The 21,051-nt window shown below is 37.2% G+C and overlaps 1 protein-coding gene across 4 annotated transcripts in view; it reads left to right on the top strand.

The window, feature by feature from the left end:
* Positions 1-21,051, top strand: part of LOC139975523 (polyamine-transporting ATPase 13A3-like) — a 74,852-nt gene that overhangs the window by 48,089 nt on the left and 5,712 nt on the right. For all 4 annotated transcript variants that reach the window (XM_071983515.1, XM_071983512.1, XM_071983514.1 and 1 more), the window contains exons 8-31: positions 529-598; positions 1,630-1,767; positions 2,071-2,155; positions 2,369-2,500; positions 2,795-2,971; positions 3,304-3,414; positions 5,046-5,092; positions 5,946-6,134; positions 6,861-6,922; positions 7,595-7,736; positions 8,700-8,810; positions 9,729-9,894; positions 10,953-11,073; positions 12,130-12,254; positions 12,630-12,817; positions 14,320-14,448; positions 14,720-14,799; positions 15,271-15,423; positions 15,945-16,041; positions 17,380-17,452; positions 17,818-17,968; positions 18,291-18,442; positions 19,326-19,414; positions 19,618-19,698. In XM_071983515.1, the coding sequence (XP_071839616.1) occupies positions 529-598; positions 1,630-1,767; positions 2,071-2,155; positions 2,369-2,500; positions 2,795-2,971; positions 3,304-3,414; positions 5,046-5,092; positions 5,946-6,134; positions 6,861-6,922; positions 7,595-7,736; positions 8,700-8,810; positions 9,729-9,894; positions 10,953-11,073; positions 12,130-12,254; positions 12,630-12,817; positions 14,320-14,448; positions 14,720-14,799; positions 15,271-15,423; positions 15,945-16,041; positions 17,380-17,452; positions 17,818-17,968; positions 18,291-18,442; positions 19,326-19,414; positions 19,618-19,698 (2,869 nt within the window). The remainder of the gene's footprint in view (positions 1-528; positions 599-1,629; positions 1,768-2,070; positions 2,156-2,368; positions 2,501-2,794; positions 2,972-3,303; positions 3,415-5,045; positions 5,093-5,945; positions 6,135-6,860; positions 6,923-7,594; positions 7,737-8,699; positions 8,811-9,728; positions 9,895-10,952; positions 11,074-12,129; positions 12,255-12,629; positions 12,818-14,319; positions 14,449-14,719; positions 14,800-15,270; positions 15,424-15,944; positions 16,042-17,379; positions 17,453-17,817; positions 17,969-18,290; positions 18,443-19,325; positions 19,415-19,617; positions 19,699-21,051) is intronic.

Genomic DNA, 21,051 nt, shown 5'->3' on the forward strand with positions numbered 1-21,051 from the left:
GTATGTGCAGTAAGTGCAGTATGTGCAGTATGTGCAGTAAGTGCAGTATGTGCAGTATGTGCAGTATGTGTAGTATGTGCAGTATGTGCAGTATGTGCAGTATGTGCAGTATGTGTAGTATGTGTAATATGTGTAATATGTGCAGTATGTGCAGTATGTGCAGTATGTGCAGTAAGTGCAGTATGTGCAGTATGTGTAGTATGTGTAATATGTGTAATATGTGCAGTATGTGCAGTAAGTGCAGTATGTGCAGTATGTGTAGTATGTGTAATATGTGTAATTGTGAGAAACGTTGCGGTTTTACGTTTGGTACCGTACAGTTTTATGTTCTTTTTTCACTTTGCAAATAAATATGTGGGAAAACTATTGTGTAACTAAAAATAACAATAAGTAATTAGGGTCAGGAGATCTGTGCCAGTAAATAGTTTATGTAAATAGTCCATGGTTGAATGTTAAATTACTGTTAGTTTTCGAACATTATAACTGAAAACATTCTCTTTTCTATTTTCCTTGCCTTGTTTGGCTTAGGAGGCAGATATACGGAAGGAATGAAATATTCGTAGAATTGAAAACGATTCCTGTGCTAATATTTCAAGAGGTATTCAATTATTTAAGGCCCATTACTATCAGTGCCCGCTCGTTGTTGTGAAACTTAAACTATTATGTGAACAAGTACCTGATGTAACTTTATTAATGCTAGACCGCGCCTATACATGATTATATCGGCGCCGAGCATAGTACAGCGCTAGTACAATATAGTATCAGACATGATAGTATCAGTGCTAGTACATGACAATATCAGTGCTAGAACAGGATAGTATAAATGCTAGTATACATTAAAGTATCACTGCTAGTACATGATAGTATCAGTGCTAGTACATGACAGTAAAAGTGTTAGTTAATGATAGTATATCAGTGCTAGTACATGATATTATCAGTGCTAGTACATGACAGTAAAAGTGCTAGTTAATGATAGTATATCAGTGCTAGTACATGGTAGTATCAGGGCTAGTACATGATAGTATCAGGGCTAGTACATGAAACTATCAGGGCTAGTACATTATAGTATCAGTGCTACTACATGATATAGTATCATTGTTAGTACATTATAGTATCAGTGCTAGTTCATGATAGTATCATGCTAGTACATTACAGTATCAGTGCTAGTACTTTTTAGTATCAGTGCTATTTCATGACAGTATCTGTAATCGTTCATGATAGTTACAGTGTTAGTACATTATAGTATCATTGCTAGTACATGATAGTATCAGCGTTAGTACATGGTAGCATCAGTGCAAGTACAAGATAGTATCAGTGCTAGTACAAGATATTATTAGTGCTAGTACATGATAGTATCAGTGCTCGTTCATGATAGTATCAATGTTAAGACATACTAGTATCAGTGCTATTACATGATATTATCAGTGTTTGTACATTATAGTAGGAGCACTAGCCGATGAACGTATTAACGGTAGTTCATGACAATATCATTTCTTAAACATGATAGTATCAGTACTAATACATTCCATAAAATGGTAGCATGTAAGTAACGTTATTAGTGCTAGTATTTAGACTAATAGACCGTATACGATGCGGATTTAGCAGTTTTATTCTCTTGTTACTTTACAGGCTTTGAATCCCTTCTACGTGTTCCAAATCTACAGCGTATGTTTATGGATATTCGGATACAACTACATCATATTCTCTGTGGCTATAGTCGTGATGTCCCTGATATCCATTATGGCAACCGTCTATAACACAAGAAAGGTATACTCCTTTTTTAAAGTAATACGCTTGTTTACATACATGAATGTTATCATCTCTGAACGAAGCAGGAAATAGGTGTGCCATTCTATATAGTGCAGGATTATTGATGTTTCCAAGACAATCTTTCACGCCCTGGAATAATACTGTCTGTCTAAGTGAATTCGGCTGAGAGCAAACCAATCCTCCAGAGATATGCATAAAATATTAATTCGTTAATTCGTTCCAAAAACGTTCAGTTCGTTACATTGAAAAGATGTTCTAGCTAACCAACCTATTTTATGAGATTCACCACTTTTTTTGCAGCAAGCGACAACCCTTCGTAAGATGGTAAGGTCAGAAGGGAAAGTGCGTGTACTAAGAGCGAAAGATAACGTGGATGACGATAGCGGTAAGTCAACAAAGACTTAACAATTAGGAGGCGGTTCTTTACCAGCTGTTATACCACAATCTGACATGTGTGCCATAAGTAAAAAAAAAGTTGCTGACACGTGGTATAAAACGCTACCATTAAGCAATGACCCCCCCCCCCCCTTGCGCCCCTCTCTCCTCTGCAAATATATTGTCTTTCATCGATAATTACATTGTAAATTCCCATTTACAGTGTTCGAACTTATTCGTGAGACTGATCTGGTACCCGGAGACGTAATACAGCTACCACTAAGAGGAAGCCAAATGAGTTGCGATGCTGTTTTAATAAGCGGAAACTGCATCGTCAATGAAAGCATGTTAACAGGTAAAGATCATATCCCTTCTAAGTTCTCTTAACTAAATACCATAGATTTGGATGCCTGGTGATTATGCATGGTATGGACTTCTTGAAGTTTGTTGCCGAATATATAAAGAATCGACATGACGTTTCCATCTTTAAAAGTGTTTTATCACAGAAAGGATTGATGTGCACAAAACTTTTATACTGATTCGTGTGTGGTTTCAAATATGTATTTACTAACCAAGTAAAAGACTTTTGTTAAAAATCGGTAATTGAATGATTGATTGATTGATTGGTTTTCAATTAAAATTTTAACAGGTGAATCCGTCCCAATAACCAAGACACCTCTACCAAACCCACCCATTCCACTCGATAGTCCACCTATGATGTTTAATCCCGAAAATCACAAACGCCACACCTTATTCTGCGGTACACAAGTCATACAAAGCCGACGTATTGGGAAAAAGTCAGTTCTCGCTGTTGTTATCCGGACAGGTGAGTTCGATATGATATGCAAACTGGAGTTGCCATGCCAACCACCTAAGTTACATTTGAAATATGAGAAATCAATAACAATCATCATTTCTTATATAATGTAGAACCGGTTAATATCCTAGAGGCTTATGTGGCGTACAGCATACAAATATGATTAATTGTCTCATACAGTACAGGCATGATGTATTACAATACAAATCCCTGCCCAGGCCAAAGTGAAATTCAAGGAAAGAGTTCGCCAGACCATCACAGTAGTGCAATTGTTCTACACATGGAGTATCGCTATTTTTACTCCTTTTTTATATTGCTTAAAATACCTCTTCCCCATCTAGGTTTCACCACAACGAAAGGGATGCTAGTGAGGTCTATACTTTACCCTAAACCAATGGACTTCAAATTGTATCGTGATGCTATGAAATTCATTCTAGTGTTGGCCGCAGTTGGTAAGATAATGTTCCATTTACGTTCGACTTTTCAGTGAATTATTAGGACTATATTACCAAGTGGCACATATGCTATACATGACACATGCAGGGTAAGGATACCAGCATTTGGGATTCTAGAAAAATCGTAAACTAGTTAACTTGACGATAGTGTTTAAATGGCTCATTCGTCTTCCACTACGGCACTGATTTGAATCATGGGGGTATATAGGTATATAGTCGAACTATTCATTTGAAAGTTTAATAGTTTGTTTATCGGCGAATGTAAATTATAGCGGGGAAAAGAAATACAATTGTACATGTGATTATCGCTTGTTTCAACATCATCAACGTATGTTATCACATTGTGGTATGTTGCAGCATGCATGAGATAACCCTTACTACAACCATTGAAACAATCTTTTCGTCTGTTACATTTACAATTACACTGCAGAAAGGAATATGAAGTGTATATGCTAATTTCGTACTTTGCCGAACAGGCACATGAATGTTATTGAATCCTCAATAGTCAAAATTAAACTGCATTTTTTGGTTACGATGCCGAAGGCTCAGTAACCTTTGCGATCGTGCTAGCATGTGTGTGAGTTTGTGGATGTGACGGCTAGCTTGTAAACACGATATAACACCAACCACAAATTGAATCAATGTCATATTTGGTAGGTATAGATGTCCCATGATGTTGGTGGTTCCCATCTCTTGAATATTAACGAGTGAGCGGGGCATAAAATAACATTTTTAAGTGTCGATATCTCTTGAACCAAGTCCGCTTTAGTTCATTCTTGGTGTGGTGATGTAACAGTACATTGTAAGTACATGTTCTTTGCAACAACAACTTTTACCTCATTAATATTCATGAGTGGGTGAGGCTCGATGGGAAATTTTCAAAACCAGGTTTTTTAAACACGATATCTTCACAACCACAAGTTCAGTCAAGATGATAATTGGTAGATAGATGCCCCATAATGAGCAGATGTGCTATGATGTTCTTGGTTGTCATTTCATTAATATTAATATGTGGGCGGGGCTTAACGTAAAATTGCGTTCATATTGGTATGGTGAAGTTGGCACATAATAAGTAAATTTTCATGACATCTCCACCTTGATATCATTAATATTCATCAAATTGCAAGAAATGGCTTTGAAAAACAAGAAAAAAACAAACAAATGTTCCATGGTTTTCATCCTTGGCATTAGGTTTGTCACACTACATTATTACAATCAACCGTGCTCTGTTTTGTGTGCATATCATGATTGTTAATCAGTGAACATAAAATTATTAATCATATATCTCTAAAATTAGCTTTTATATACATGTACTTGGATAATGCAATGTTAGTATATAGATACATGATATACTTGACCTCATTAATATTCATGCATGTACCGTACATTTTTTTTAGAATGTATCACTAAATAGACTTTGTCAACATGATAAATGATTCCTTGTTACCTTCCTTTATATGTTGCCGCATTAGTCAATATATAATCCTCTTCATGTTGGTTTGCACAAGTTCATGAATATTAACATGTGTTGCTTACCACACTATGAATATGTTCAGGCATCGGAACCACTAAATGTTTTCGTTTTCTGGTTAAAAATTATCGTTACTATTGACTCTCATTCTTCGCAGCGATGTTTGGCTTCGTTTACGTCATAACAATAAAGATTTTGCACAAGGTAAGTAAAAGCACGCTCCCGCCTGACTACAAAATGAAAATGTCCTTAACAGCACTAGCAGGAAGGCCAGCAGAGAAATCTTCGCAAAATTAATATGTAAAAGATAATGATACTTTTGGCATAAACTGAGAACCCCGCATGCCCCGCCAAATGCAAGGAGTTAGCTGAATTTTCCGAATTAAATTTCAATTAAAGTAATAATATCTTTATATTATCTCCGATGAAAACGCCTGAGTAATTTCCAACTATCCTATCGATCATGAATTGTTTACCACAGAAAGTGATATATTATATTTGAATATTAAAAACAAAATCAATTTATCTCAAACAGAAGGGTTAAGGATTAGTAGCGATGTCTTCTTAACTAAAACAATATGATAGGGGTGCAACAGCGGCTTTCGGGAACACTCTTAAAATGCCCTGAATAAGTTATCAGTATTAACCCTAACTGTGATATCAAAGTACTACATTCATATCTTTACCCAAACTATGGAAAGAAATGTTTGCAAAAGTTAAAGAAACTATAAAAGTTTAAAATAAATTACAATGTACTAGTATAATTGTCAATCTACAGCCCACCTATCCCTTATGTATATACCTTGACTCTGATTGGTTAATATGTTGCAATGTTACCATCCGTGAGAAACATATATTCTTGCAGTAAAACGTCAGTTTACAGCCACAGGTTGGCCAAAGACAAGAAATTTCGCAATTTAATGGACTCTGCTATATGTCCGTCACACTACGAATAATAGGATTTCGAAGTTCAATTGTTCACAATCTAAACCATTTTATCTGTAATAGTCATATTTACACAGCAAGATATGTTAATGAAAATGGTTTATTCTTATAGGCGACTGTAAAAGATATAATCTTGAAAGCCCTGGATGTATTTACCATCGCCGTTTCTCCAGCCTTACCTGCTGCCCTTACAATAGGCATGGTGTTTGCGCAACAGAGATTGCGGAAGAGGAACATCTACTGCATTAGTCCACAGCGAATTAATGTTAGCGGCATGCTGGATCTTATTTGCTTTGATAAGGTGATTTTTTTTCTTAAAGTTGATTTCTCTTCTATGACCATGTTTCGTCATTTTATTCGGTAAGATCATGTGTAGTATCTGCTCCCTTTCGAGTGGAATGGTGATGCACACGACGATGATCACACAGTCACAGTCCCGATGCAAGGGGACTGGGGTTGAGAGCGGATCAGTCGTTTGGTAGTTTGGTTTTCGTGCCCAGGTTATTTCCTGGGCGACTTTTTCTTAAAAAGTAGACGATAGAAGGCAAAGAATGAGAGTTTAGCATTAGCTAACTGAATGAGCAATGAATGAAATCAAGTATATAGTAAATATATTGTCCTAAAGTCACACATACACTACCCCGAGAATGTCTGTAAACGTCAGCTCGTAAACATGGTCCAAAGGAATTCCACGCCAGGTATACCTAGGCCTAGCATAGATTACATGAAAGAATACACATCAGGCATACGTAGGAATAGGGCTCATACAGGGTACGCTACCTATGCCTAGCATAGCTTACATGAAAGATTGCACATCATGTATACCTAGGCCTAGGGCTGATACAGGGTACGCTATCAATGCATAGCCTAGCTTACATGAATGAATACACATAAATGTGTCTTTAGTCAGGTCTTTGTGTGGAGCACTTGGTGAATGTGGTAGAATATGCATGATGGCTATGCAATAAAACATGACCGACCGCTTTAAATGTTATTTTAATAACTGTATTTGTATGCACCATTACAGACTGGAACTCTGACAGAGGACCACCTTGAACTACTGGCAGTCTCGCCAATTAACAAAGACTCGTACGTACTCATTTAAGTGTATACTCTATTACGTACTAAAGAAATGTATTTATGGTAACAACTTGAAATTTTAGAAATGGGTATGAAATTTCCTAACTTGTTACTTTCGCAATCCACATTGAATAAATACGGGTTTCTTCTCTACCTTGTAGCTCTTGAATTGTGCCTCTATCCGATCGAAGATATTAATCTCTAATTTCAGTAAAGTTAGCTTTTGAATGTGTTCTTGGACGTCAGTTAATCCAAGTTCAAGTCCTAGAGATAGATATAATGATAATTACCGAGTTTCCTCCAGTTATAACTTCTGGACGTTCTATACTGCATGCGATACGTATACCGTAGTTATCGGCTGAACTTATTTATGAGGTGGTGATATATTGAAATCTTTTAAAATAATTAAGCCCACTGGATATATGTTCGTCGATTATGCTTCGAAAATGTACAAGTGAAGCATGTGTATATAGGTAAAATTATAAAATAGGTTATGTTTACGCCATGTCGCGTTCAGTACAATAAACATGGAGTTGTCATGAAGGTGTGTAGGCCTATACTTATACAAACGAACCCTTTCTAAATATATCCAAATTCTCCTTATCATTTATGCAGATTTAATCTGTTGATTCTCGTGCACTTAAATGATATGTTACAATCAATTTTCTCTCAACGTGGCAGATTTGTTCTAATTAACGACCCTAGTACCCTTACATTTGGTCCATTTACCGCTGGAATGGCCACTTGTCATTCTTTGACGGTCATCGACGGAGAAATTCGTGGGGACCCGCTGGATCTACAAATGTTCCAGTCAATCAAATGGGTTCGTCCTACATTTTTTTAAATAGTTTTCTTTTGGTTATGGATTGAGACAATATAGGTCTGTGATATAAATTTTATGAAAATTATGATTGGTTTCATGTTAGTATACATTGGTATTCATGAATGAAGGTGGCCTATTTCTAGATTTCTGAAACTCATTTTTAGTTCGGTGCTGTCTAAAATTGATACATTATACCGTATATTTCATTAATAATATATTTTAATCTTAAACCTTAATGATTACAAGCATTAAATCTAAATGGTGTAAACAATATGTTTATCGGTGCTACTGTAATCCTGTCGATGTACTTTTTGTCAAAAGGTTTGCCCATTCGCGGAGGGCAGTGAATGAAGAAGTAAAACGAAAATATCGCTTGTGTACACAACAAAACACAACATTACTGGCATACGTAGGCAGATGTATTAAACTTTATACGGAAAACGTCAAAAATTTGACGAGAGACGCTATGTGTGCAAAACGTCAAACATCTGAAAATTACCGATGATTACAAGATGGTTGCAACTGGTCAAAACGGAGATTATCATATTTATGACGTGTTGACGATATCTGTGGCAAAATAACTTAACAGAGCGAGTCGTTCGAAGGACACAGTTAGCATACCTTCGATCATAATTACTTGCTTTGCTGACACGCAGTCAGAATATTACAAACAAAAAATCGTACGGTTCATAAATATTTAACATGTATATGCACCTAAACAATCGAAAACGTTTCAAATTTCTTTCAAACGTTGCAAAAGGAGGACCACTTTGCATCTTAGCACCCTCAATTTTCCCAAAATTTTGCTCAAAGTGCAGATGACAGCCCTCCTCATACAGCCCTCCCTTGGACGGCAAAAAGGTGCACGGTTGCGTCGCTGCGCACACTGATAATGGAATCCAAAGGGCCTAATGGCTTTACAACAAATTCAAATGTAAGATTACTTAAATGGTTTCCTCACAGAATCTGAAGGAGCCCACGGAATCCGAGAGGACAGGATTCTCTCATTTTATGCCAACAATTGTCATGGACACCAGCAATGGCAACAACAACGACTCACCTCGTAAAGGAATGGTAAGTGATCTTTCCCCTCCTCTACGATAAGTATAAAGGGAAGATGATTGATAATCTTCTGTTGGAATAAAGGGAAGGTAAGTGATCCTCCTCCTACTAGAATAAAGGGAAGGTAAGTGATCCTCCTCCTCCATTGTCATAATGGGAAGGTAAATGATCTTTCCCCTCCTCTACGATAAGAATAAAGGGAAGATGATTGATACTTTCCTATTAGAGTAAGGGAAGGAAATGGGTCCCCTGCCTCCTCCATTATCATGAAGGTAAGGTAAGCGATATTTCTCCTCCTCTACCTTAAGAATAAAGGCAAGATAATTTATACGCTTCTATTAGAATAAAGGGACCGCAAGAACTCCTCCTCTCCATTAAAATAAAGGGAAGGTAAGTGATTATAATAACTGGGAGGTAAGTAAACCCCAACCTCCGGCATCATTAGAATAAAGGGAGATAAGTGATCCTCCTCTTCCATTAGAATAAAGGGACGGTAAGTAATCCTCCTTCTTTACATCATAATAAAGGGGGGGGGGGGTAGGTGAACCCGTACCTCCTCCTGCTCTACCATTAGAATAATCGTAGTAGACATGGAAGACCTTAATTAATGTTATTGACCTTAACTGTGGAAACAATCGCTATCAACCATGCAAGGCCTATGTACAATGCCGCTTACATAACAAATGAATGCCGACTAGGAAGTACTCTAATTCTGCAACTTTGGGAGCTACTGTAAATTAATTTTCACCTTTTAGAAGAAGTTACCTTTGTAGCTCGATAAAACTGTTACTATTCAGATCTAGTTAGACAGGAAAGTAATTCCTACTGCTATAGTGGTAGTAAATATACTAAATGTAACTTCATTACTAGATTAAGCATTTTCGACGCAACACCGGACATGTCCTGCCATAACATACTCATATTTTGCAGATGCCAGTGCTCCCTGCTCATCAAATTGGTGTCATCAGACAGTTCACGTTTTCGTCGAATCTTAAGCGAATGAGCGTAATCACGCAAACTTTGGGCTCTAACACTTTCGACGTATTTGTTAAAGGTGCACCGGAGATCGTTGCCTCATTATGCTTGGAAGAGAGCAGTAAGTTTTCACAACATCTATCCAACAATCCATCTACCCTTTCACCAATCCATCCTTTCATCGCCCCATCAATCTATCAATCTTCACACACCTATCCATTCATCCATCGCTTCACCCACTCAATCATCGACCAAGTCATCAAATCCTTTCATCCACCCATCAATCCATTGTCACATCCATCAATCAATCCATGCACACTTCCTGTCATCCTTTCATTCATCTATCCAACCATCCTGCAAAATATCAATTCATCCATCTTTTTCATGTAACAATTCAAACATCCATCAATCCATGCATTTGTCAATCCATCCATTCGTTAATCCATCCATACATCTAACTATCCATCCTTTTATTTACCCATCCATTAGTTGTAGCAATAAGTTGGCTTAACATCGATTATTGTAGCTCTATATTCAGTTCACTGCAACTTTAATGATGTATTGTACTAATCCATTCAGCAATCCATCCTTCATCGACCCATCTATCTATCAATCCATTCACACATACAGCCATTCATCAACCTATTCACCCATCCATCCATCCATCCATCCGTTCTTTCATCTACAAATCTACCAATTCCCCCATTTATTCATTCACCAATCCATCCATCCATCCATTTACCCATCGACCTATAAGTTGCAATCCATCCTTTCATCTACCCATTCACCAATTTATCCATCAATTCTTTCATTTACCCATCTATACATTCACACATCCATCCATTCATCCACCTATTCACCCATTCATCTCCACATCCATCCATTAATGATTCATTGTACCAATCCATCCTTCGATCTACTTATCTATCTATAAAGCCATTCACACATCCAGCAATCCATCCTTTCATCTACCCATTCACCAATTTATCCATCAATTCTTTCATTTACCCATCTATACATTCACACATCCATTCATTCATCCACCTATTCATCCATTCATCTACCCGTCCATCCATTCATTAACTTTTACAATCGCTCGTCTATCCATTCACCCATACATCCATCTATAAGTTGTAACAATAAGTTGCTCAACAACAGTTATTGTGACTCTACCTTCAGTTCCCGACAACTTTAATGATGCATTGAAAGAGCATACCATGAACGGACTGAGAGTACTAGCTATGGCTTGGAAACCATTGGCACAGAACGTTACATATGAGCAAGCCCAGGGGTTGGAAAGGTAAATCAACAAAATACAAGACTTACATATTTCTCGTGTCCCAAATTAAATTTCGTTCGAACCAGTGAGCCAAGCATGCGAAGAAATAAGATGATGAAAGTTCCCTAACTTCATATTGTTGTAGAATCTATGTCTCTTCCTATATGACGCCGATGTGATGAATATAGTCCTGTAAGTTCAGCCATTTGTGTAGCAAATAAAGGGTTTTGGTTTTGTCTGTTGTATTGAATTTAAATTGCACGGTTCATCATTAGTATGAAAAGGATGACGATGTTCGTGGTGGTGGTGGTGATGACGTTGGTTGTGGTGGTGGTGATGATGATGTTGATGGTTGTGGTGGTGGTGATGATGGTTGTGGTGGTGATGACGATGGTTGTGGTGGTGATGACGATGGTTGTGGTGGTAGTGGTGATGACGATGGTTGTGGTGGTGGTGATGACGATGGTTGTGGTGATGATGATGATGACGATGGTTGTGGTGGTGGTGGTGATGACGATGGTTGTGGTGGTGGTGATGATGACGATGGGTGTGGTGGTGGTGATGACGATGGTTGTGGTGGTGGTGGTGATGACGATGGTTGTGGTGGTGGTGATGACGATGGGTGTGGTGGTGATGACGATGGTTGTGGTGGTGGTGATGATGACGATGATTGTGGTGATGACGATGGTTGTGGTGGTGGTGATGATGACGATGTTTGTGGTGGTGATGATGATGATGACGACAATGGTTGTGATGGTGGTGATGATGACGATGGCTGTGGTGGTGCTGATGATGACGATGATGATCAGATCCAGCACAAAACACGTCATATTTACATTCGTTTAAAGAAGAAGCAGAAGGGTAACGTAGATTTCTTTTTGATATACAATTCGTTTAAACGAGCTTGTAGACATTTCAAAATACATTCTTCCATCTATATTTGGGCAAAATTGGTTCTATTTAGATACCCTTAGGCTGAATTGTATAAGAAACCTGGTGAAAAGTATCGCGTGTGGATTATTATCTTGTCATCGTACAACGTACTTTCAATAAGCATTTTTGACGCCATTCTAACAGGAACGATATCGAATGTGACTTACAACTGCTTGGACTCCTGATTATGCAAAACACTTTGAAGCCAGAGACTCCACCCGTAATTGAGGAACTGAATAATGCAAACATAAGGACAGTAATGGTCACAGGTAAGTTGAATCCTTCAGAGGTTTCTTTCATTATCATTTTTCGATAGCATTTATGACAATGATTTCCATTATTTACAAATACAATAAACTGGAAAACTTGATAAGACCTGAGTAGAGAAGTCGTTAATATTTTGGCTGTTGCATTGTATCCAGTTAATGTGACGCACACTGACGTTAACTTTCTTATGCCGCTTGGTTGTCTAACTCCCCGTGGACTCCTGTTCATTTACATTACGTTCTGTTCAGCTTCTTCGCTTTATCTCTGGAGACATTCTTAGTTCGGGAAAAGTAGAAAAAAACATCCCACATCCGTATAGCGGCGTAGCATAAGCCTATGTCCCTTCTTATATATTATCTTTTATATTTATTCTACAGGTGATAATATTTTGACTGCAATCCATGTAGCCCGACAGTGTGGAATGATCGGTCCTTCTGAACTAGTCGTTGAGGTGAATGTAACCCCGCCATCACGTGACAACAAGACTAAGGTCACATACACCTTGAATGATGTCGTGAATGCATGCAGTCGCCAGCCGTCCCCTTCACATGAATTTAGCTCTAAGGTAAAAATAAAGAAAGCAGGGGTGGGCAACCTACGGCCCGCGGGCTACATGCGGCCCTCCAGTGATTTTTTTGCGGCCCGTGAGATGTCTCAAGAAATAGAAAAAAGTCAATCTATTTTAAATCATCACAAAAAAACGAGCTAACTGCTTAGAACTTATCTGCACTAATGATGCTGTCAGGTAGGCCTTTTATCAACTGTTATCAACTGTACTGTATTGACATGTTTTTGTGAATACGGATTAAGTACACAAACCTATTGCTTGAAAGTCCTCCGAATCAAAGGTTTGAAATCAACAGCAGGTCGTTGGTTAGGTGCGGCCCAGTCAATTTTTCACTCCTTATATCTGGCCCATTCATTCAAAAAGGTTGCCCACCCGTGATGTAAAGGTTTATTCGTTGGGAACGTTTGGACCCAGACTTTAGTAGGTCAACACACTAGTGCAAATAGGCTGGCGTTGATATTCCTCGCTGGAAGGTATGAAGTTGAAGATCCAAATTAAAGTAGATTTAAAGAGTCCGGTACGTTTGATATAGGAAATACGACAACGGGTTCTTCCAATTATCTATGATGAATGGAACACAATATATAAAGATTATAACTAGTGTGGATGCTAAGATATTTAGAGATATTGCTAGAAAATTGCCGCTTGTAAAACTGTCATGAAAAGAGTCCCTGGAAACAATGGCAGGTCGAATTCAGCGAGACATTCAGTCAGCGTAAAAATCACAACTACGGAAACCTTGTGAAAGCGTAATCATTACAATCTCAAATAGAAGTATGTCTGGGACAAAAAATGTTGCATGAGCCAGGAAATGTTTCAATGAGTTATAAGAACTTATGAAACAATGGACTAACATGTACATTTAAATGTGAACTGACCAACCTCGAATAGCTAAGAGTTTTTATAATAGGTCGGTTACCCAGGGGATAGAGAACATTTTGAGAGCACTTTAAGTTGAGTTTTGTCTCAGTTAGCCAATAAAGGAGTATTGTTAATATATTTAGAGCATGATTGCAGGTTAAAGGTTGTTTATAGTTTCAAAGACATTTAAAACACCTCTTTCTTCTTATTTGGGTGCTCTGATGTCACTTTCTGTACAACTGGCACCAAGATAAAATAAATACGTATGTTTCGAACATGCCAATAATCAAGTCTGGTTTCTTTTGAAAGCAAATAACGTAGCCCCCGTAATGTCCAAATAACATTTCTTAGCGTTGTTATAATACTGGCAGTGGTAGATAACACTGTAAGTAAAGAATGTTTATAGCATTGCTGATGTACTTGAGATACCTGCAATCAGAACGGACTTATAATAATTTCATGTTAATCATCCTGTTTCAGAAGTTAAGCTGAAACCCTACATTCCTCTATGTTATTGTTACGGTCACGTTGTACACAGATTAAATGTAGCGCTAGTATCCTTCTAATGGAGAGCATTTTCCACATTGCATTAACCATATAGAAATGTGGTGTGAGCTTATACCATTTTTCTGTTGTAGAATCAAGAAGAAGTTGCATTGACCTTGGAAGACTTTCATGGAAATTCCGATGGCAGCACCTATCATTTTGCTTTAGACGGCAAAACATTCCTCGCCTTGCAAGAGTACACGCCGCATTTAATACCAAAGGTAAAACCTTCTGATGAAAAAAGTAAAAAAACAAAGAGCTATGAACCGTAGTATAGCGAGCTTTCATTTGACATTGTTGGAGATTTCACTCAGAAAAAATTAACAATAACAATTAACAAATGTATGACATCATATGAAACTACTTTATAACTTATTTGTTTATTAGTTTTTATCACATCAAACTTTGAAGACAATAATGATGTTCGTCAGTTTGTTTGGCTGTTTGCTCCCTAACCCAGTAAAACCAGTGAATGCCTGTTATACGTTTTAGATTGCTGTCAAAGCCACTATTTTTGCAAGGATGTCACCCGACCAGAAAGCTCAACTAGTAGAAGTATTCCAGGACATGGAGTAAGTATTCTAATACCTCCGTGGGTGGGGAGGGGAGGGGAGGGGGAGGGGGGTTGTAAACAACTTACATTATGCTTCAGAAAGCTGTGTCGGGCATTGTCAAGTCATTAGAAGCTAACGTAATAACATTAAACTTCGTTAAACAAGATATTGGCAATTCCGGGAGAAAAAAATAGTAGAGCAAATAGGATGCTTTTATAGAGACCGTAAAAGGAAACTATATATTGATATATGAACAATTCCATGTCCTCGGTTGTGATTCCTAAAGAATTATATTGTTAAGGGGATTATTAAGGTTAGGGTACATGGATTTGAAAAATGGAAAAAATATCGTGGTCCTTGGTCTGAATGTTAAACAAAGCTTTATGTGTGTGTTTGTACATTGCCAGATTGAACTGCAATCAAATTGACACCAACAAATAAAGTACTATTTGAAAGACGCAAAATGATAAGTTTATGATACCTCTTCAGATACTACGTGGGAATGTGTGGAGACGGTGCAAATGACTGTGGTGCATTAAAGAGGGCGCACGCTGGTATTTCTCTCTCCGAAGCCGAGGCATCGGTAGCTTCACCTTTTACGTCACGTACTCAAAATGTGGAGTGCGTCTCTCGGCTGATCAAGTAAGTAAGAACCAGAAGGTAAATACATCTTCATTACAGCTGACGCTCCATTTTAATCCCGCTTAGTTATTACTAGTGGTTGCTATGGATGTTTAAACTATTACATCTTAAAAGTATGATATTATAGATGATTATTTTTTATTATTTTTACTTAAAGCGAATTTTACACTTAAAATGTAGTGAAACTATTCAAAATGCAAATTATAGTTGCACAGCAGTGGACATACTCGAAGATAATGGTTCTATGGCTCACACTCAACAATGAATTATAATACTTTAAAGTTGCCTCAATATCTTAGTTATCTGCCATGGACCAATTGTTGATGACGTGCCTAACGGAGAGAACAAATAAACGAGAAACAACGGACCACAGTACAGTAGTACATAAAGTAACAATGTGAGTAGCAACCATACGACTCGACGCAGCGTATATGACGCTGGTATAGACTCACGTGACTTGGTACCGTAACATGTACCATTTTCTACAGAGCCGTCTTTAAATGTTTCTTTTTTTTTATTAGAGAAGGCCGAGCTGCTTTGGTGGCGTCTTTCGGAGTCTTCAAATACATGGCGCTGTATAGTATGATACAGTTTACATCAGTCATCATTATGAATACGGTAAGAACAGCTGTGTCGAATCAGAATACCTAGTCCAAGAAATCTGAATTATTTAATAAACCCTGTATTATCATTTAGTGATTGCCACGTCCTCTTAGAGACATTAACAAGTATACCACAGGAGTCCAACAGTAGTAATGGTCATCCAATTCGTGGTCATTCATTCGTGTGATCCGATGTAACTCCTTGGTGTGATATGTTTATGTAACAAATGATTATGGTAATTACAAATGCATGCCAAGTGCGGACAATTTAATTTTCTATTACGCCTTCCATCGATACTGAAAATCGCAAAACGCTAATAACAACAAAGTATACCTCCCTCTCCCTCCCCCTCCCCCTCCCCCTCCCCCATCCCCTTCAAATAGATGCAAACAAACTAAATTACCAGAAGAAAGGAAGAATAAGAGAAGAAGCAAAGGAAAGCTAAGATACGAACTAAGGAAATTTTATAGCTTTTAATGACAATGAAACTAGTAACTTCTTATTTGTGATATAGAACAATAAAGCTTGTACATATTTCATATACGCAGTAGTTAAAAACGCGTACGACTGTTGTAACAAACCTTGTGTTTGCAGGTTGTGAATAAAGAGGCAATTTAAGCAGTCCAGTATAACGTTTGTAGTAAAAATACTTCACCCTGTAATATCGAATAACTTGTTTTGTTTCAAGATACTTAAAGGATTACAAGAGTATATATGAAAGTTAAATTGCACCCAAACTTCATTTGAACATTAGTGTGCTGACAATACATTTCATCCCTTAGTCTATGCCACTAATTAGTCACTGGCCTTAAAAGCCATACAGAAAATAATCGTGAATCCTATCCAGCATGCCCTCATTAGCTTTACCAAAACATATATGGACAAGCTTATAATGTTAGTTACTAGTACCAATTTGTATTACCATCTTAAGGTTTCTCGATTGTCACTACATACTTACACTTAACAGGGAATGATAGTGTTGCTGCTGTGCAGTTTGTGGTTGACGGAGTCCAATCATTTAGCTTAGTAACCTCGCGGGTTTGATCCGGACGAAGAGGTCTCCACTAAAATTGCTATAATGTTGGGCGCACTCAAAATCCTAATTTTACAACAGGAGCGCCGAGCGCTGTACGTATTTACCCACGCGAAAGTGTTACCGTTGTACTTCCAAAGTTAATTTACTATGGGTGCTGAACAACACTACATGTCCTTGTGCCTATCTCTCTGTTGTTATCTATGATATATACTGTTATTCAAGATGATGCTAAATTCTTGTAGGTTAAGGTATTGAGATAAAAATGTAAAACACTTTGGCTCTCTATGTAGTGAATCTGCTTTTTGGTAATTTTACAGATTGACTCTTTCCCAAGTGATTTTATGTTCATGTACTGGGACATCGCTATTACAACCATTGTAGCTCTGTTGGGTAAGTTTATTATGCAATACAGTTAGATCACAAGACCCGGAAAACTTCTGACACTGATTAGTCAGTTGAGACTGTAACTTGATTTGGTCTCCGAACATATCATTAATGTCAGTTGAGACTGTAACTTTATTTGGTCTCCGAACATATCCTTAATGTCAGTTGAGACTGTAACATATATTTGGTCTCTGAAATATCTTTAGCTTGAGAAATAAAGTGTTTACACTGACTCGTTCGATGCGACGTGAAGACATATAACAAAATCACATGAATCGCGTGGTTCTGCTTTATTGGCAAATTAAGTACAGTACAGATGAAGATTTCTTTCCCTCTAAAGTAACAAAGACGAACTGTCCCTCTTTACTCAGTTGCCAGGAACCATGCGTACCCGAGTATTGTTGCCAAGAAACCGCTGACCAGTCTTATGGACCCCGCCCTCCTGTTCTCCGTCCTCACAAATACGGTGTTACAATTTGGTGTTCAAATTGCAGGGTATTTCCTTTTGACCATGCAACCATGGTAAGTCGCTTCCATATTAAAGGATGCACAGCATTGACCGTATTAAACAAGAGTGTTTTTATGTCTAGGAACACAAAAATGTAAATATGAAATAATTTTGGATATTAAAGATATATCCTGAATTGTCAGTTGACAGTGGTATTTACATCTCCAATTCTTCTTCGAATATTGGAATGAAGTAGAGTTACATAAGTTTAGGCTACTCCAATGTAATGTTTGTATGTGATAGTATAAACATGAAGATGTGGGTCAACATATGATTCCAGTAAGCATAAGTCTGGATCGAGTATCCTTTAATGATTTCCCTTCCTCTTTTCTCTAGGTTCACACCACTGGTTAAAGACAGAGACGATATCTCCAATTCATACTGCTACGAGGCAACATCGATATTCTTCCTATCTTCTTTCCAATACATAATCGTTGCGTTCCTTTTTTCCAAAGGACCTCCTTTCAGAAAACCAATATACACTAACGGTAAGCTCCAAATCTTAAAAGATCAGGCGCAAACTATAATAGAGTTCGATACTGACACAGCAGTTAAGAAGTAATTAGCAGCCTACTGGAATAATACGATCTGATATCCTTTATACTTGGCTGGATCTTCCTATTTGGCATCATTACATCGTAGCGACCGTTTCTCATTCAATTCACTTATGCTTTTCTCCCTTCACGTACGATATATGGAATGAAATTCACCCACCCTCCACCCCGTTCAATAGTCTATATTAGCATAACATTGCGTTTAAGACCCAATTAGAGACCTATTTATAGTCTGAATTTGCTTCAGAACGCATCATTTGACGTCTAAAGTTTATATTTTCTCGGGATGAGCAACGGACGCCCCTCCCACATATAAGTCGATTTCAAAGACCCCAGGGCCACCCCACCTTTAGATCTACCTCTGACCATTACAAATAGAATTGTGACCTTACCTAAGTCAGTCGTAATCAGTTGTAATATTCAGTGTGCATGCACGCCACTGCTTCATATCAAGGTATAGGCACAGTGTTCAGAAAAAGTATAAGCACAATATTCAGGCTAATGTTTCAGTTTATTATGAACATATTAACATCTCTCTGCTCAAGTTTATATACCCAGCGGTTCACTTGAAAAAGTCACTGCATTTTCTTCTAAACGTTTCTCGATTTTGACAAGAAAGTTGCAGTGCTTATTAAAGCAAGTTGTTTATATTGTATTTGTGTTTATTAAATAATTCTTATTTAATATATAATATTTATATATATATTATTATATAATACAATATTTATTAATATATAATATATATATTTAATATAAGAATCAATAATTCTAATTAAATAATTCTTCATTAAGTTGTTTTGTTCTTGCTATCTGACAGTGCTGTTCTTCGTGAGTTTGGTGTTGCTGACAATATACACAGTATCCATGATGTTTTTCCCGATCCAAGCGGTCAACAACTATGGAGAGGTAACGGTCTTTTTTATACTTACCACTGTACAGTTGTCTAGCAACGGGACTAATTTAATTCATAAGGATAACTGGATATCACGAACTTGAACTTATCTCTCTTCTCAAACAATGTGGATTACCTGGTGCGATCGTCACATATATTGAACCAGTCGTCTGCACAAATGCCATCAATTTGATAATTTTCTTTCCTTTTCTCGCAGCTGATGGAGCTGGAGACCTATTACTACTTCGTAATCTTGGGACTGGCTGTAGTTCATTTTGCATTGGCTCTGCTTCTAGAGGTTTGTTATCTTGCGGATCAGTGTAGTCCGTGGTTTCGCTCAGTAAAACTTTACAATTGTGCTGGCGTGCTCGAGCGTGCATGTGGAAAGCCACTGTAACATTTAATCGGGAACTTTAGATATCTTAAATTATTTCTTATGTTAGATATCTAAAATTCTATTTCAGATATCTTAAATTAAATTCTAGATATCTTAAATTTAATTCGAGATATCTGAAATTTTAAATCAGATATCTGAAATTGAATTCGAGATATCTGAAATTGAATTCCAGATATCTGCAATTCTAATTTGAGATATCTGAAATTGAATTCCAGATATCTGAAATACATATGCAGAAATTCCCGATTAAATGTTAAAGTTGCTTGTATGGAAAGCCATTTTAATATTAATCGGGAATTTTCAGATATCTGAAATTGAATTCGAGATATCTGTAATTGAATTCGAAATATTTGAAATTCTATCTCAGATATCTGAAATTGAATTCGAGATATCTGCAATTGAATTCGAGATATCTGCAATTGAATTCGAGATATCTGCAATTCTATTTCAGATATCTGAAATTAAATTTGAGATATCTGCAATTCTATTTCAGATATCTGAAATAGAATTTCTCGAATTCAATTTCAGATATCTGAAATTCTCTGGTATTTCGAGATATCTGAAATTGATTTTAAGATATCTGCAATTATTTGTACATATCTTAAATAAATTGGAGATATCTGTAATTTAATTTGAGATATCTGAAATTATTTCGAGATATCTGAAATTCCTTGTTAAATGTTAAAACGGCTTTCCATACGCCTGCGCGTGTGTATGTATGGGACGGCTAGCTTGTAGAGACGATATCTCAACAACCACAACTGAACCACGACTGGAATCAATGTCAATATTGGTGGATAGATGCTTTATGATGGGGAGATGTGCCCTATTGTGTTTGGTTCCATTTCATGAATATAAATGATTGGGCAGGGCCTACCGATTTTTTTAAACGTCAATATAGGCTCTGCAACCGTCTGTCCGATTGGGTTTATAGTTGGCATGGTGATGTAACTACATAGTATGTACATGTTCTTCTCAAAAACAATTTTACCTCATATATTAATGGTCGGTGGGATTTAATGGGAAATTGTCAAAAACACATAGTAAACACGATATCTCAACAACCACAAGTTAAATCAATGTCATACTTGGTAGGTAGATGTGTAGATGAGTAGATATGCCCCGTTGTTCTTGGTTTTCATCTCAAGAATATTAATGGAGTGGGCAAGGCTTAACATAGAATTTTGTTTATACTGGTGTGGTGTTGTTAGTACAAAATAAGTATGCACATTTTCATGAAACATCTCCAACTTT

This window comes from Apostichopus japonicus, chromosome 11 (genome assembly GCF_037975245.1).
Source record: "Apostichopus japonicus isolate 1M-3 chromosome 11, ASM3797524v1, whole genome shotgun sequence".
Lineage (NCBI taxonomy): Eukaryota > Metazoa > Echinodermata > Holothuroidea > Aspidochirotida > Stichopodidae > Apostichopus > Apostichopus japonicus.